Genomic DNA, 17,503 nt, shown 5'->3' with positions numbered 1-17,503 from the left:
AAATCCAAAGCTGTCTTACCCAGACCTCAGCTGCTTTCAGGAGCAAGCAGTAGTTTGGATAAACAGAAGGAGAGCGTGGGAGCTGTGTTCTGCACTGTGGACATTCCTTCCTTCCACCAGGCTTTTTATCCCCCCAGCATGGCTCTAAAAGACCTGGCTAGACTGAGACCCAGGAATACTTCCCACGGGATTTGCAGTCCCCACTTCTGGTCATTTTTTGCCTCAGTGTTGGTTTCACTACTCCTGTTGAGAGTAGATCTCAAGAGGCATTAGTTTTCCTTAGGAAAAGGTGAGTGCTAGGAACAGCAGGCTACAGCTGTTATCCAGTTACCAGTTCAGAGGCAAGAGGAAGAGGTCACAAAGAGGGAGCTCCCTGGGGTTTAGAAAGCTCCTCTCCTGGCAGGAGCAGTGGGGCACACCTGCAATCCTAGCACAGAAAGGTGGGGGCAGGAAGATGAGTGGTCAAGGCCAGGCTTACCTACTTAAGAACTTATCTGAAAAACAAACAAGGGGTTGGGGATTTAGCTCAGTGGTAGAGCACTTGCCTAGCAAGCGCAAGGCCCTAGGTTCGGTCCCCAGCTCTGAAAAAAAGAAAAAAGAAAACAAACAAACAAACAAACAAAATAATGATTCCAAATAGGACCCAGTAACTGTGAGATGAGTTCCTTCGTGTAGACTGGCCTGTGTCAGAGATCTGCTGCCTCCGCCTCCAAGTGCTGCGATTAAAGATGGGTGCTATGGGGTACAACTGATGTCGTTTCTTTCTTTACATTCACTCATTCATTCATTCATTCATTCATTCTATGTGTAGAGGTCAGAGGATGGCTAGGGAGTCTGTTCACACCTTCTGTCTTGATGTGTGTCCTGGAAATCAGGCTTGACTTTATGCTCTGAGCTATCTTATGCCAGCCCCACCTTTTTACACACACACACACACACACACACACACACACACAGAGAGAGAGAGAGAGAGAGAGAGAGAGAGAGAGAGAGAGAGAGTTCGGCTTTCTCCGTTAGGACTCTTCATTGTGTGTAGTGATTGTATGTGGTACGTGTGACACTGACATTTGATGTTAGTGTGCACTGACCATTGGACATGACTCCATATCTCCTCCATTTTTGCCCCTTGTCTTCCTGTATTGTTTACTTGTGCTTGCATGTCATATGTACATACATGGTTTCATGTGTCATGTATCATGTAAGATCTAGGAACCACACATGCGAGGAGACAGCCCACATTTGTGTTTTTGAGACAGTAATAATTCACTTCCTTTGATGACCTCCATTTTCCTGCAACGACACAACTTCACTCTTGCTGGCTGAGAAGCCTCTACTATAGGTGCACACTTTCTTTACCTATCCTCTGTCACTGGACACTGGGCTCCTGGAGTCAGCAACCTGAGCTCAACCCTCAAGCCGTGGAAAGATACAAGGAGAGAACCAACTCCACAAAGTGTCCTACACACACACACACACACACACATACACACACACACACATGCACACATGCTGACACACATGGTCACATACCCCATAATAATAAGTAAGTATTTTGGTAGGTTTTTCTGTTTGTTTGTTTTTATTTTAAACAAAGTCCGTCTACATAGAGACCTGGCACTCACTATATAAAACAGGCTGGCCTTGAACTCACAGAGATCCATCTGCCTGTGCCTCCCCAGTGCTGGGCTTAAAGGCGTATGGCTGAGCACTGTGGAGTAGGTTTTAAAGCCTTGGGGGCTGTACAGATGGCTCAGCGGTTAAGAGCACTGACTGCTCTTCCAGAGGTCTGAGTTCAAATCTCAGCAACCACATGGTGGCTCACAACCATCTGTAATGAGATTTGATGCCCTCTTCTGGCCTGCAGTCACATATGCAGGCAGAATGCTGTACATAAAATAAATAAATCCTTAAAAAAAAATAAAGCCTTGCATAGGAATATTAAGAAAAGTGTGTGGTTAGCATATAGAAGGCACACTGCCCCTGGCAGCCGAAGTCAGGTGAGCTTTGTGTGACTCTGCCCTGCTCTCCAGCTCTGCTTTTGGCCCTGGAGGATTCCCAGGGCCACCTATTTCATTTTTTTATTGCTTTCATGTGTGTGTGTGTGTGTGTGTGTGTGTGTGTGTGTGCACGCACGCATGCATGTGTGGGTAGGTACATGTTAGCGCAGGTGCTCTTGCAGGCTAGAGACATTCAATCTCCTGGAATTGGAGTCAGAGGTGGATGTCTGCCACCAAAGATTGGTGCTAGGAACCAACCTGGGTCCTCTGAAAGAGCAGCAAGTCTGTCTGTCCCCAGGCCTTGTAGAGCTGCACAGCAATAAACACATTTGAAGATGCTGGAGCTGGAGACCTCCGCTACATTGTGTCCTTTCCCTGTCTGTGAGTCTGTCAGAGAGCTACAGTGTAGAGCTAGGCATGGGGCTCAGTTGGTAAAGTGCCTAGAGCCCTCCCAAGCCCTGGGCTCAGTCTCCAGCACTCATAGGCCAGCACAGTGGCCAACACCGGTGATCCCAGCAGTCAGGATGTGGAGACAGGAAGGTGAGAGGTCAGAGTCACTCTCAGGTACACAGTGAGTCTGAAGCCAGCCCGGGCTATGTGAGCCTCCATCTTAAGACAAAGCTAAAACACAAAAGCTTGTTAGAACCCCGAGTCTACACATGTGACCTGAGCACTCCTAGCAGTTTCCATTTAAGGTAACTTTAAAGCCAAACCATCTTTGCTTAATTAAGTGATTTTGCTTTTCAGGTCTGACACTCAGTTTACTGACAAGGCAACTGATTCCTCCCCTCAACGTCGCTTATGCCGCCTTCTGCTCCTCAGTCATTTACGTAATTTTTGGATCATGTCATCAAATGTCCATTGGTGAGTTCGGTCCTGGAGCTATCGAGCCTGAGGAGCCATCGGCTACTCACTTGCTGCTTAGCAGCCAGAGCCAGGCAGCTTTCAGTCACCATGGGAACCTCAGCCTGACCGAGAAGGGGTTGCATAGGCTCACGTCTTAGGGTCTTATTCCTGTGAGCAGACACCGTGACCAAGGCAACTCTTAGAAGGACAACATTTAATTGAGGCTGGCTCACAGGTTCAGAGGTTCAGTCCATTATCATCAAGGCGGGAGCATGGCAGCATCCAAACAGGCATGGTGCAGACTGAGCTGAGAGTTGAAGGCTGCTAGAAGGAAATTTGACTTCCAGGCAGCTAGGATGAGGGTCTTAAAGCCCACACCCACAGTGACACACCTACTCCAACAGGGCCACTCCCTGGCCAACATATTTAAACTACCACACATGTTTGTGAGGTTTCAGTCCATGTCACTTGGATCCATTGTTTCTGTGCCTGTCCTTTCATTCTTAGCATTGTGTAGCATTGTGATCTAAAGTGTGGTGGAGCACAGCAGCTCACAGAAACACACAAATACATGCCATACGGCACATGTATACAGACAAACATGTGTGTGTGTGTGTGTGTGTGTGTGTGTGTACGCACACAAAACCACAAATACACATGCAGACACATGTAGGTTGATGTTGAGACGATCCGTGATTGGACAGTAGAGAGTGGGGCTGGGACAGTTTTTGTAAGGTGGGAGAGAGGAAGGAGGGAATCGAGATGGAGACAGAAGAGGAGGAGGAGTCCATCCAGGTGGTCCAGGTCTAGGTGGGCGGTTTCTCCCTTTATTAATTGATGGTGAACTTATTCTGTGGATGTACTGTAGATTGAGAATTTAACACATAAATCTAATTGTTAAATTACAAGTTTCTAGAGCCTTGATTTTACCAGGCTACAGAGGGTGTGAGCAAAGTTCCCAGCAGGAGAGACAACCTGTCTCAGCTCTGGAAGCCGTCGGCTATAGAATGCTGGGGCTAGTGTGCTGTGGTGCTATGCTAGAACGGTCCACAGAAGGAGAGGTGTGTGTGTGTGTGTGTGTGTGTGTGTGTGTGTGTGTGTGTATCAGGTAACTACCACCTAGGGAACCATGAGGAGAGGGCAGCTAAAAGGGAGACAGCTGGGAGTGGGCGGCTTGTGGACCATGTGGCAGAGTAGCAGCCAGAGCGAGCAAATCTGGCTGGAGGGAACTGATAGAAAACGTTCCTTCTTTCATTTTTACCACAGCAGGCACAGACTCAAACACATCCATGTATGGATGCACACAGAGGTACACCCACAAGACACATGTACATAATAAACACACACACTAGCACATGCAGACACACAAATGCACACATTTGTATATGTATACATACACATATCCACACACAAAAATATGTACACATATGCATACACAAAATGCACATGAACATACATATGCACATACATCCATGAATACACACACATATATATCATGTGTATGTGCATGCACACGTGCGCGCGCGCGCGCACACACACACACACACACACACACACACACACACACACACACAAGGGCATGTTTTCAAGGTCCTACTTTGGGGTTGGGGATTTAGCTCAGTGGTAGAGCGCTTGCCTAGCAAGCTCAAGGCCCTGAGTTCGGCCCCCAGCTCCTGGAAAAAAAAAAAAAAGAATGCAAAACTCAAGTTCCTACTTCATCCATTTCCAGGAGCATGAACACCAAGGCTTCAACATAGCAGCTTTTAGAGTGCATTTGAGATAAAAGCATAGTGTCCAACCCTTGGCTCCCAAACCCACATCTGTCCCACCGTGCGAAGTACATTCCATCTTTCTCAGAGGCTTCCCTTAGCCTCTACAGTCTAGCATTGCTCAGAAGTCCAAATCTGATTAAGATGATCCTTGGCTTTGAGTCTAAAACTCAAACCGAGGAGCTGATGTGGTTCAGTGGTTCACTGGCTGCTCTTCCGGAGGGCCTGGGTTCAGTTCTCAGTGCCATATGGTGCCTCACAGCCATCTGTAACTCCAGTTCCAGGGGACCTGATGCTGTCTTCTGACCTCCAAGGGCACCAAGCACACATATGCAGTACACAGACATACAGACAGGCAAAACACCCATACACATAAAATAAGTAAATCTTAAAAAACAATCTGTCTCTAGTGACTTTTGTGAATAATGCTATAATAGATCAATCCATCAGCTGGATCCATAACAATCAAACTCCAGAATTATAATATAATTTGTCAGCTTAGTTAGCTCACAATAAGGATAGTGTCGTAACAGAAACACTCGCCCACAGGACGGCCTCTTCCCTGGGTCAGGAGCCCATCCATGAGCTTAGAGGTGACTAGAATAGCTCATGTAATCAGAAGACCTCAGTAACAGAAGTAGACCTGCCTAGAACTCAAACCACAAACTGCTGTGCTCCCCACTGCACCCTTCACTGGGGTGACCACTTAGTGTTCTTTTCAATGTCTTCTCCAGCGCTGGCTGCAGCCTGGCCACCATTCCCAACCTCTAGACTTGGGGCACTGCTCCGCTTCAGTAAGGGCATCTTCACACGCTTGGCTCACACATGCTACGTGTTGACTTCCATTTGAATGTTTTACTCCCATGTTCCTGAATCCCTCAGGAGCCTCGCAGCCATGGCCAGTACTGTTGATCATGTGGATTAGCACTCCACAGGTAGGGTTTACCGTTTCCCATGTGTGTGATGCAGGAAGCACAAAAGGAAGCACCATGTGAAGCCACTTTGGTCTCCCTCCCCATGCACTTCTAGCCCAGCCAGCTCTGGGTGCTGTTTTCTTCGTGGTGAAAGCACTTTCCCACCTTCCCTCTGGGGAGCAGGGTCTCACTGTGTAGCTCTGGCTGGCCTGGAACTGCCATGTAGACCAGGCTGACTGGGATTCAAGGCGGGTGCCACCACACCTAGCTCCCTCCCTCTTTTAACTTAGTCTCTAAGTGCAGGCACAGTGGCTAAGTCTGACAGTAATTTCCAGGCCATCTGTGCACGAGTACCAGCCTCTGTGCCCACAGAGGTGGGATACCTGACCTCCCAGCTCTGAATTCTGTGAAGCTCCAGTTCTTGTCCCTCCTTTCTCTTCCTTCTCAGTGATGGCTTGCCAAATAATAGTACTAATAATAGAATATTACTACTAATAATAGTACTGATAATAGTAGTATTACTACTAATGATAGAGAATAAGACTACTTCAGTTCTCCTGCACTTGAATCTGTTTACCACACTTCTTCACAGGCCCCTTCTTCCTTGTGAGTGCTCTGATGATCAACGTCCTGAAAGAGAGACCATTCAACAATGGTCACCTGATCATGGGAACTTTTGTCAAGGACGACTTCTCTGTCCCCACCTTCTACCTAAACTATAACAGATCCTTAAGTATGGTGGCATCCACAACTTTCCTGACTGGAATTATTCAGGTAGGAGCTGAGCCTCTGAATTGGTTTGCATGTAAAACACTCCTGTGAGTGAACACTTGGTCCCTAGCTGGTGGCACCGTTAGGGAGGAAGGCTGTGGGGCCTTTAAACGACAGCCCCCAAGGAGAATGTGCCATGGAGGCAGGCCTGGAGGGTGTGCAAGCCAGCCTCACGTTCTTTCCGCTCTGCTTGCTGCTTTGCTGGGTGCGGGAAGGCAAGGAGGACTGCTCACACTCCTGCTCACACTCCTGCTCACACTCCCGCTCACACTCCCGCTCACACTCCCGCTCACACTCCCGCTCACACTCCCGCTCACACTCCCGCTCCAGTGGCCTGCAGCAGGCGGTAAGAGGCCGATGTGTCTGGACTCGGACAGGTTCTTCTCTGACACTGACTTAGAATTCAACTCTGAGCTTCCTCATCAGCCCCTCTTCCAGTAGGAAAGAAGAGGCCTAGAGACCATCCCTCAGCTTTGCCTTCCAAAAATCACTTTTTCAAGCCAAGCGGTGGTGCACACCTTTAATCCCAGCACTGGGAGGCTGGAGCAGGCGGATCTCTGTTTGAGGCCAGCCTGGTTGACAGAGTGAATCTCAGGACAGCCAGGGCTACACAGAGAAATCCTGTCTCAGAAACAAACAAACAAGACCCCTTTTTCTAGTCTTTGGACAAGAAGGTGAACGACTTCTGGTCTCACGAGCTGGATTTGGGCTTGAGAAGTATCAGAGCTTGCAGTGCATTCTGCAATGGTGAGATCTGTGGCTGAAGGACAGTAATACAGGCTCACCCATCTCCGCATTTTCTCTAGTGGCGTCATCAACATCCTCTGAGAGCCCCCTACCATACCCAAACCCTTCTTTCAGGCTGACTTCTCTGTCCTCTCACCTGGATCCCTCCGGGACTGCCTTTCATCATCAGACTCTCCTGGGAGTCACAAAGGACAAGCTCCCCATAGATGGCACTAACACCTCCGGGCTGAGCGCAGTGGGAAATGGCTCTACCTCAGTGAGCCTCGGCTTTCAGCGGACACGGAGGAGCTGGTGTCCTGTTGCAGGGCTCTTGAGAGGACTGAATAAAGAACTTGATGTGGAATACTCAGCAAGAGCCTGTTACACTGTAAGCACCGGGGAGGTGATCACTGACAGACGGCACCTGAACGTCCCTCTCAGAGGGCCACGGGTCTGCTCCTAGCTACTAGGGAGACCAAGACAGGAAGATCACCTCGAGCCCAACAGTTTGAGACCAGCCTGGGCCACATAATGAGACTCTGTATGAAGGAAGGAAGGAAGGAAGGAAGGAAGGAAGGAAAGAAGGAAGGAAGGAAGACCTAGATGAAGTATTTTATAAAATGATAACTATATAACCCCCACATTTATATATACAAATGTGCAGATTTACAGGCTGAGGAAAGTCTAAGTAGGAAACCAGTAAAAACCCACATGGAGATCAACTGTAAACTTCTGAAGATGAAAGGCAAAGAGGAGAAAATGTCTCTTAAGCAGGAGAGAGAAGCATTTTCCCTACAAAAGGAAAGCACCTCAGACAACAGCAGGTTTCTTCTAGCAAGTGCCAGTGAAAAGGGGGACTTCTGAATGAGACAGAGACAGAGAGAGACAGAGAGAGACAGAGAGAGAGAGAGAGAGAGAGAGAGAGAGAGAGAGAGAGAGAGAGAGGTGCCCCAGCAGCCAAGTAAGATGTGCTGCGTCAGCAGGGAGTGCTTCTTGCTCTGGCAGAGGACCTGCTGCTTGTGACACCATTTACATGAGGTCCAGTGTCCTTCTGTGGCTTCCATGGCTAGAAGCCACCTGCACCCAACTGCACATACACAGAAGCACACAAAAAAATACATACGAAAACACAATAAATCCAGAGGCTGGAGAGACAGCTCAGCTGCTGAGAGCACTTGTTGCTCTCGCAGAAGATCCAGGTTCAGTAGCCAGCACCCACGGGGCGGCTCCAAGCCATGTGCATCTCTAGCTGCAGGGGAGCTGCAGCCCACACCAGGCACACAGTGCACACACAGTGCACAGCCCGAGGCCTGCTTGGCCTACAGAGTGAGTTCAAAGGCGACCTGAGAAACCGAAGACCCTGCCTTAACTGAAAGCACAGGAGAGGCGCTCAGCAGTAAATGTTCCCAGCACACGGCAGGCCGCTCACACGGCTGTCACTCTACTTCAGGGTTCCGATGCCTTCTTCAGGCCTCCTCAGCCTGGTGTATGCTTAGGCACACACACAGATACACATACATAAAACAAAATAAAACCCAGTGTCCTTTAAAAATGTAACATATAGAAAGGGAGACTGGGGCTGGAAAGAGGACTCAGCAACAAAGTCCCATGGAGTCACGGTCTCTGTCCGTGACCTCACGGAGATCCGCCTGCCGCTGCTGCCACAGTGAAAATCCCAGCCGCTCTCCCTCTCTCCTTCCTCCCTTCATCCTTCTACTTCTTTGTCTTGTCTTTTTTTGGTCTTACTCAACATCATCATTTTTGTGTTCTTCATCTTGGTTTCATTTTCATCCTCTTCTCTATCCTTTTTGTCTTTCTCTTCATTATCTTTTTTGCCGTCTTTGCCTTCATCTCCTCCTCCTCCTTTTAGTTTTATGAGATAGGGTTTCTCTTTGTTTTGTTTTTCTGTATAACGTTGGCTGCCCTGGAACTCACTCTGTAGATCAGGCTAGCCTCAAAGGTCAGCCTACCTCTGCCCCCTAGCACTGGGATTAAAGGTGTGCACCAGCACCACCTGCTGGTTCTTGGCTCATTCTTGGTGCGCAGGCATCATGAGGCCAGGAAGGTTGGTGTGGCATCTGTTTGCATACTTTCATGTTATGGGACAGGATCTCACATAGCCTGGGCTACTCTTAAACTCACCCTGTAATCGGAGATGACCTTGAACTCCTGGTCCTCCTGCATGCTGGAGCCGCAGGTGTGCACCGTCACACCATGTTCTGCATCCTAGTTCCTCCATGTTGTCTTTCCATTGTGAGAAATCGCATTCCTCAGAGACGAGAAGGGCTCCAACCCAAGGCCCTGGGAAGATGAGCGTTCTTTATCCCTCTCAGTCTTCTGTCACTGCTTCCTATGTGTCCATCTAGAGGGCAGAGAGTAAAGCACCTAGCAGCTGCCGGTGTTTCAGTGGAGAAAGAGTGTGGGATGCCATGATGGGAGCGTCTGACTCAGCACCCAGGGAAGCCAGGGAAAGAGAGCCTGGGGAGGTCTCCACGGTACCCCTGATGTTCTGCTTGGGAATCTTTTTGAGCAGAGGCTGTAGGGTCCCTGGACAGTCGAGTTGGTGCGATTGCTGACCGAGGGTTACTATTGCTGCGATTGTTAAGACCTAGGTGACTGTTGCCTCACGAGCCAGGCATTTTGGGCTGTCAGTACTGCCATAAGGAAACGTTCACGTGCTGTTACCAGGAAACCTTCTTGGGCCTGAGTGGATTGCATGTTCTGTTGTGTTCTGGTCTTTGGTGTTCTTGGAAACCAGTCACAACTAAGGTCAGTTAGGCTGCCTTCTATAGTTAACTACAATAAGCTTGGACTCAACCACCTGCCTGGTAGCACTTGTGTGCCCCTGGGGTTGACCCCAACAAGAGAGACACCTGCACCAGTGTGAGAAGCCATTTGAAGTAAAACCTCATTTTGAGGAGGGGTTAAGTAAAGTTTTAAGATCCCAAGACCTCCCTGGAATTGACATCCTACTTAGCAAACTGACTTTACATCCTAGTTGGCAAGTTAAGACACGAATGTTAGGCAAGGCAGTCCCTCCCACAGTTGGATACCCCAGCCAGTGAGAACAGGATGAATGTACAACGAAGACTCGTTCCTGAGGAAATTCCCCAGCCCTGAATCCTGATTGGTAGAATCATTTGGCACAGATGTTTATGGATTTCAAGCCTAAAAGGCTCAGTAGGATTCTATTTGGTCGTTTTAGTTCAGCTCCTGAGTCTGAGCTACGTCCTTGACTGGTCTGTCTTGGGGTGTGCCCTGATTGGCTGAGACATCTGTGAGGTGGTTCCTAGACCCAAACAGTGAAGAAGCACCAAGACAGATGCACATGACAGCCCATTATCACCTGACAGCTCACTGTGAACATGAAGGCAGGAACCAGAGCACAGCAGGAACCTGGGGCAGGACCTGATGCAGAGGCCCGGGAGGGTGCTGCTGCCTGGCTTGCCTTTCTGATTTGCTCAGCTTTCCTATAGAATTCAGCACAGCCATTGAAGGGGTGGCCCCACCCGTCAATCACCAATTAAGAAAATGCCCCAGGCTTGCCCACAGCCTGATCCTATGGAGGCCCCCTATCAAATGACTGGAGCCTCTGTCAAGCTGACACAAAGCTGGCCAACATAATGTCCTCCTCTCTTTGTTTTGTCTTTTCTTCCCACCTGCCGACAGCTGTCCATGGGTATGCTGGGCATGGGCTTCGTGGCCACGTACCTTCCGGAGGCTGCGACCAGTGCTTACCTCGCAGCTGTGGCGCTGCACATCATACTGGCCCAGATGACCTGCATCTTTGGCATCATGGTCAGTTTCCACGCTGGTCCCATCGCCTTCATCTACGTGAGTAACCTCAAGCCTCCCTCAGAGTTCACATCCTCCTCTGGCCTACAAAGGAAAGTGGGCCCAAGTGGACACACTTCTTCCTGTCCCAGAAGGAACTCAGGTCAACCGCAGAGGCTGGCTAGAGCACGTGCTGAGACGCAGTAATTGCTTCAGCTTATCCTTTTAAACCGGGCGGTCTACATTAAGATTTGGCTGTGGAGGGGGTTGGGGATTTAGCTCAGTGGTAGAGCGCTTGCCTAGCAAGCACAAGGCCCTGGGTTTGGTCCCCAGCTCCGAAAAAAAGAAAAAGGAAAAAAAAAAAAAGATTTGGCTGTAGAGCAGGGCAGCAGTGTGCACACCTTTAATCCTACTACTCAGGAGGCAGAGGGCAGCCAGGGCTATACAGAGAAACCTGTCGGAAAAGACCAAAGCAAAGCAAAGCAAAGGAAAACCTAGCAACGGGGCCAGTGGCATGGCTCAGCCAGTACAGCTGGCTGCTGGCACATGCTCTGTGTGGACAGATGCGCTGTTGACCATAACTCTGTCCCTGCAGCCTGCCTGCGAGAAGGGAACGGACTCCCAAAAGTTGTGTCTACACACACATAGACTAAATAGATTTGGTTATAAAGTTTCATAATTCTCCCTACCACATGTCACATAGCAGACGTGTGCCCTAAATACACAGAGGGTGTAAGTAAGAGGGTGAATGCAAAAATGAAACAGAAGTTCAACTTAAGGACATGCACGGCCTGAAAATTAAGAGTAGACAGATTAAATAAAACATGTTCTTACACTCAGGAGGCCGAGGCAGGTGAATCTCGGTGATTTTTGAGGCCAGCCTGTTTTATGTGGTAAGTTCCAGGCTAGCCAGGACTGTATAGGAGACCCTGTTTCAACATCCAACCCCCAAAACCGATTCTTAGGTCCTTTCCCTTACAATGAAACATACAGGGTATATTCCCTCTACTTCCTCCTTCCTTCCTTCCTTCCTTCCTTTCTTTCCTTCTTTCTTTCTTTCTTCTTCTTCTTCTTCTTCTTTTTTTTTTTTTTTTAGTATCTACTCTTCAATTTATAAAACAAAACACATTAAGCCAAGTTTGGTGGTTCAAGCTTGTAATCTCACCTACATGGGAGGCTGAAGCAGGAAGATCTCAGGGTCAAAGCCTGTTTGGGCTACAAGATGAATTCAGGGCCAGCTTGGGCAACTTCCTTTTCCATTTATTTATTTAGCACCCTGACCCACTGCCCCCTCCTGTCAGCCCCCCTCACATAGCCTCCCCTCCCCCTTCTCCTTAGAGAGGCTCTGCAGGGCTAGGTACATCCTCTCACATTGAGGCCAGACAAGGCAGCCCAGGCAGGGGAGGGGAATCCACACACACAGCCTGGGCAGCTTAGTGAGAGCTGGTCTAAAGAGGAGGAAAGGAAACAGCGGGGATGTCTGTCGTTCAGTGGAGAAAAACCAACTCCACCACACAGCCCTCACACCCGCCCTCAGCGTTCCAGTGGATCCAAGTGGGGCTGCAGGTGGGCCCAGCGGCTCCTTTGCTCCCTAATCTGAGAAGAATGTCCCGTTCTGGATTTCACCGCTGTGATACCCCTAAGGAAGCCTCTGCAATATTCTCTTCTTTCAGAACATAATTAACTACTGCATAGCTCTTCCCAAAGCGAACTCCACCAGCATCCTGCTGTTTCTCACTGCTGTAGTGGCTCTGAGAGTGAACAAGTGCATCCGCATCTCCTTCAACCGCTATCCCATCGAGTTCCCCATGGAGCTGCTCCTGGTAGGTGTCTCTGAGGCCCAATGCCATGGGTCATCGTAAAAACATAAAACATGTAACCTAGGAAGACAGAGAGAACAGTGTAACACAAGTATGGAGGGCAGGGAGACAGTTAAGAGCGTTTGCTGTGCCTTTAATCCTAGCATTTGGGAGACAGAGACCTGCCAGGTCTACAGAGTTCCCGGACAGCCAGAGACTCTGTCTTGGGGCTTGGGGTTGCTACTTCCCAAGAATCTGAGTTCAGTTCCCAGAACCTACCTCAGAAGGCTCAAAACCCGGCTCCAGGGGTTGGGGATTTAGCTCAGTGGTAGAGCGCTTGCCTAGGAAGCACAAGGCCCTGGGTTTGGTCCCCAGCTCCGGAAAAAAAAGAACCAAAAAAAAAAAAAAAAAAAACCCGGCTCCACTCCAGGAATCAGATGCCCTCCCTGGCTCCATGGACGTCTCCACACGTGGCACACACATGTAAAAGAGTAAGGTGGATCTCTTAGAAAAGAACTATAGGGGTTGGGGATTTAGCTTAGCGGTAGAGCACTTGCCTAGCAAGCGCAAGGCCCTGAGTTCGGTCCCCAGCTCCGGAGAAAAAAAAAAAAAAAGAAAAGAACTATAAGGAAACACTGAATCAGAGCAAAGCTGATGTGACGTTTTGTTTAGTTTGAGAGTTATTTATTTAAGTTCTACGTGCGTGGATGTCTTATCGCATGTATGTAAGGCGCCGCATGCATGTCTAGTGCCCTGGAGCTGCAGTTACAGATGGTTGTGAGCTGCCACATGGGTGCTGGGAATTGAACCCAGGTCCTCTGCAAGATCAGCGGTGCACTAACCACTGAGCCCTCTCTCCAATTCCCTGAAAATGGTTTTAAATATTTACTATTCTGTAAAATTCTCTGTCTTTTTTTTTTTTAAAGATTTATTTATTTATTATATATAAGTACACTGTAGCTGTCTTCAGATACACCAGAAGAGGGCATCAGATCTCTTTACAGATGGTTGTGAGCCACCATGTGGTTGCTGGGAATTGAACTCATGACCTCTGGAAGAGCAGTCGGATGCTCTTAACCGCTGAGCCATCTCTCCAGCCCAAAATTCTCTGTCTTTAAGATAGAGTCTCACTATGTAGCCCAGAGTGTCCTCAAATTCGTGACAATCTTCTGCCTCTGCTTCTCAAGTACTGGAGTTTGAGCCATGAGCTATCACTCCTGACTATGAAGTCCTTTCATTTTTATTTTATTTTTAAGTTTAATTTATTATCCATATGTGGGACCCACGCTCGACAGACAAGCTTGTAAGTTCTTCAGTGCACAGGAAAGTCAGAACAGTGGGTGGATTTGACCCTCTCCTCCCACTGGGCGACCAGGGGCCAGATTCAGGTTGTTAGGCCGCGCCCAGCCAATGCCTTGACCTGCCAAGTCAGTCCTGTGTTTTTGTTTTGTAAACTTGGGGTTTGTTCAAGGAGATGTTGGTGTGTCATTGTTATACTCAATTAAGCAAGCCGACATCTGTTACCACACAGGATATCTATTTTGTTCCTTCGTTTTGGTTTAGTTTTGAGCTAGGGTCTCACTGGACAGCTCATGCTGGCCTCTAACTCTCAGCCTACCCACAAATTCTGGGACTACAGCTACAGAGCCCCTGGTCATCCAACAGACACGTGGCCCCGTGGTTTCCTTGTGAACCTTGAAGATCTATCGCTATCCCAGTCTCCCAAGTCTGCAGTAACTATTATTAAATGTAGTCACTGGGGTGTACTAATGATCTCTACCCAAATGTTTACTTCTTACACATGTATTGTGTATGGTGTGGACACATACACACATGTATGTTAGTGAGCTTGCCCACATGGGCACATGTTATACACACGTGTATGTTAGAGAGCTTGCCCACATGGGTACATGTTATACACATGTGTATGTTAGAGAGCTTGCCCACATGGGCACATGTTATGCACACATGTGTGTTAGCAAGAGCCTGCCCACATGGGCACATGTTATGCACACATGTGTGTTAGTGAGCTTGCCAACATGGGCACATGTTATACACATGTGTATATTTGAGAGCTTGCCCACATGGGCACATGTTATGCACACATGTGTGTTAGCAAGAGCCTGCCCACATGGGCACATGTTATGTACACATGTGGGTTAGTGAGCTTGCCCACATGGGCACATGTTATACACATGTGTATATTTGAGAGCTTGCCCACATGGGCACATGTTATGCACACATATGTGTTAGCAAGAGCCTGCCCACATGGGCACATGTTATGCACACATATGTGTTAGCAAGAGCCTGCCCACATGGGCACATGTTATGCACACATATGTGTTAGTGAGCTTGCCCACATGGGCACATGTTATACCTGTGTATATTCAAGAGCCTGCCCACATGAGCACACGCTGACCAGAGACTGACGTCAGGTTTCCTCCTCTGGTTCTCTACCTTGATTTTTCCTTTGATTTTTGAAAATCTGCATATTGGGTATGTCAGGGGTATGTGCATTTGAGTGTTGGTGGAGGCCAGAAGAGGATATTGGGTCCCCTGGAGCAGCAGTCACACATGGTTTTGAGCCACCTGATGTGGGTGCTGGGAACTGAACTTGGATCCTCAGGAAGAATAATAAGTACGAGCTCTTAAACCCTAAGCTTCTCCCCAGCCCTGTCCCTCTTCTTCGTTTCTTTGTTCTTTTGAGTCAGAGACTCTCACTAAACCTGGAGTTCTGATTGGCTGGCTGGCCTGTGGGCTCCTGGAACACCCCAACATCCCTCTGCTCCATCCCTGTGTCAGAGACCGAGGTGGCTATGGCTTTGGTTCCAGTGTGGAAAGGAGCTTGGAGAATTAAAGAAGCAGGCCCTCACTCTGTATTGACCACACACGTTTCCTTTAACTCCTGACAGATTCTTGGCTTCAGCATGCTCACGAGCAGGATAACCATGGCCACAGAAAACAGCAAGATGCTGATCAACATGATCCCGTACAGGTCAGCCTCCCACTTGCCTCCTTGTCTGTCCAGGGACTCACTCTGCAGACCAGGCTGGTCTTGAACTCAAGAGATCCCCCTGCCTCTGCCTTCCAAGTGCTGGGATTAAAGGTGTGCCCCCCTTCCATCCCTGGGCATTGTTCCCCCTTTGAGGACCGCCTTTCCTTTATTTTTGTAACGGGGCCTTGCCAAGTGTGGCTCAGCTCCCAAGTGCTGCAGTGACAGGCATGTGCCTGTGTGACCGGGTGTTCTCTCTCAGGGTCCCTCTCAGCCTCTCCCCACACAGCTGGGCTCATGGTCGTTTCTAGGAGTGTTTGGTCATTGCTGAGTTTACTCAGCACACAGGTCTGGTTCTCAGCCTTTAGGATAAGACCACGTGTAGAGCACAGAGGTTCGTGAGCAAACAGGAGCCACCACAGCTACTGTGTCTTCTTTGCTCACTCTGTCACTTTTCTCACACAAGCCTTCAGCTTATTCAGACATCCGCTGGGTACCCAGAACACCAAGAAGACTTGATTCTTTTTTCTGTAGGCATTATGGGTCTCGCAGAGCTCCATCCTTGTCTGGTTAACTTTCAAGAGCAGAATAAGAAAGCAGAATAAGAAAACTTTCAAGGCAGAATTAGTGCCTACATGTAATCCCAGCATTTGGGGGTGGAGACGAGAGGATCAAGAGTTAAAGGGCGGAGTGGAGAGATGGTGACTGCTCTTCCAGAGGTCCTGAGTTCAATTCCCAGCAACCACGTGGTGGCTCACAACCACCTGTAATGGGATCCAATGCCCTCTTCTGGTGTCTGAAGACAACTACAATGTAATCACATACATGAAATCAATAAATCTTAAAAAAAAAAAATACTTAAAAAAAAAAAAAGGAGTTGGGGTTGGGGATTTAGCTCAGTGATAGGGCGCTTGCCTAGCAAGCGCAAGACCCTGGGTTCGGTCCCCAGCTCTGGAGGGGAAAAAAAAAAGGAGTTAAAGGGCTAGCCTTGGCTACATGTCAATCACAAGGCTAGCCTGGGCTGAATGAGGCACACACACACCTCAACTAAAACAACAGAAAGATGGGATGGGAGATTGTTTTCTAGTGTCCCTGATAGGAAACACAGGACTCCATGTTCAGAAGAGAGCTGTTGCTTTGCCATTGTCCACGTGATTGTGGGTTTCAGCTGCTTCCCCGTTCTGCTCTCGCCTTCTCTTTAGACTGTGGTGGGGTTGAAGCTAGGGCCTTATGCAAGTCAAGCAAGCACTCTGCCATTGAGCAGCATTTTCTTCTTAACTAGGTAGGTTAACTTTGAATCCACTGGCAGCTCTGAGGGACTCACAGTTCCTCTGCATTCGATTTCATCTGTCAGATGACTCTTTTTTCTTCTTTTTCTTTTTTTCCGGAGCTGAGGACCGAACCCAGGGCCTTGAGCTTGCTAGGCAAGTGCTCTACCACTGAGCTAAATCCCCAACCCCCAGATGACACTTGCTGCCGTCGGACAGGTGCCATTTTTGATTTTGATTAGAAAGGACTAGACTGCAGTGCCTTGACCTTGACCCACAGGCAGAGACTTTTGAAGAATACTGCTTATGACTCCACATTGCACACAGGGAATCCCAAAGTGTTGGAGACATTAGCAGGGCTCCAGGATAACAACAGGTGGACTGTTTGGTGCGCTCATGTTGAACCGGGCCCGTATGCTAACAGTTTCCTGTGGAGTACAGTGATGCCAAATGCATGTGGCATCCTATTCACCCACAGAGGCCTGGCCAGATAGATACCGCCTCTATCCAGTATGGGGGTGGGGTGCACGGGAAAGTCAGGTGACAATGTGCAATGTGCGTTTTCTTTCTTTTCTCCCTCCCTCCTCCCTTCCTTCCTTCCTTCCTTCCTTCCTTCCTTCCTTCCTTCTCTTCCTTCCTTCCTTCCT

General features: G+C 48.7%; 1 protein-coding gene and 1 long non-coding RNA gene across 17 annotated transcripts in view; one reads left to right on the top strand and one right to left on the bottom strand.

The window, feature by feature from the left end:
• Positions 1-17,503, top strand: part of Slc26a8 (solute carrier family 26 member 8) — a 52,490-nt gene that overhangs the window by 15,278 nt on the left and 19,709 nt on the right. For all 14 annotated transcript variants that reach the window (XR_015644718.1, XR_015644717.1, XM_087597388.1 and 11 more), the window contains 5 exon segments: positions 2,745-2,861; positions 6,119-6,300; positions 10,693-10,857; positions 12,471-12,620; positions 15,509-15,591. Coding sequence is in view for 9 of the 14 variants with exons in the window: in XM_087597388.1 (XP_087453514.1) it covers positions 2,745-2,861; positions 6,119-6,300; positions 10,693-10,857; positions 12,471-12,620; positions 15,509-15,591 (697 nt within the window). In the remaining 5 variants the exon portion in view is untranslated.
• The window catches only part of LOC120098971 (uncharacterized), a 41,108-nt gene continuing 35,643 nt past the window's right edge, over positions 12,039-17,503 (bottom strand). For 2 of the 3 annotated variants that reach the window (XR_015645622.1, XR_015645623.1), the window contains exon 6: positions 12,590-12,677. This is a non-coding gene — a long non-coding RNA (uncharacterized LOC120098971). Of the gene's footprint in view, positions 12,678-17,503 lie in introns of all 3 variants that reach the window. The other variant, XR_015645621.1, reaches the window with a different exon arrangement.

This window comes from Rattus norvegicus, chromosome 20 (assembly GCF_021556685.1).
Source record: "Rattus norvegicus strain SHRSP/BbbUtx chromosome 20, alternate assembly SHRSP_T2T, whole genome shotgun sequence".
Taxonomy (NCBI): Eukaryota; Metazoa; Chordata; class Mammalia; order Rodentia; family Muridae; genus Rattus; species Rattus norvegicus.
This window is presented reverse-complemented; position numbering and strand designations above follow the sequence as displayed.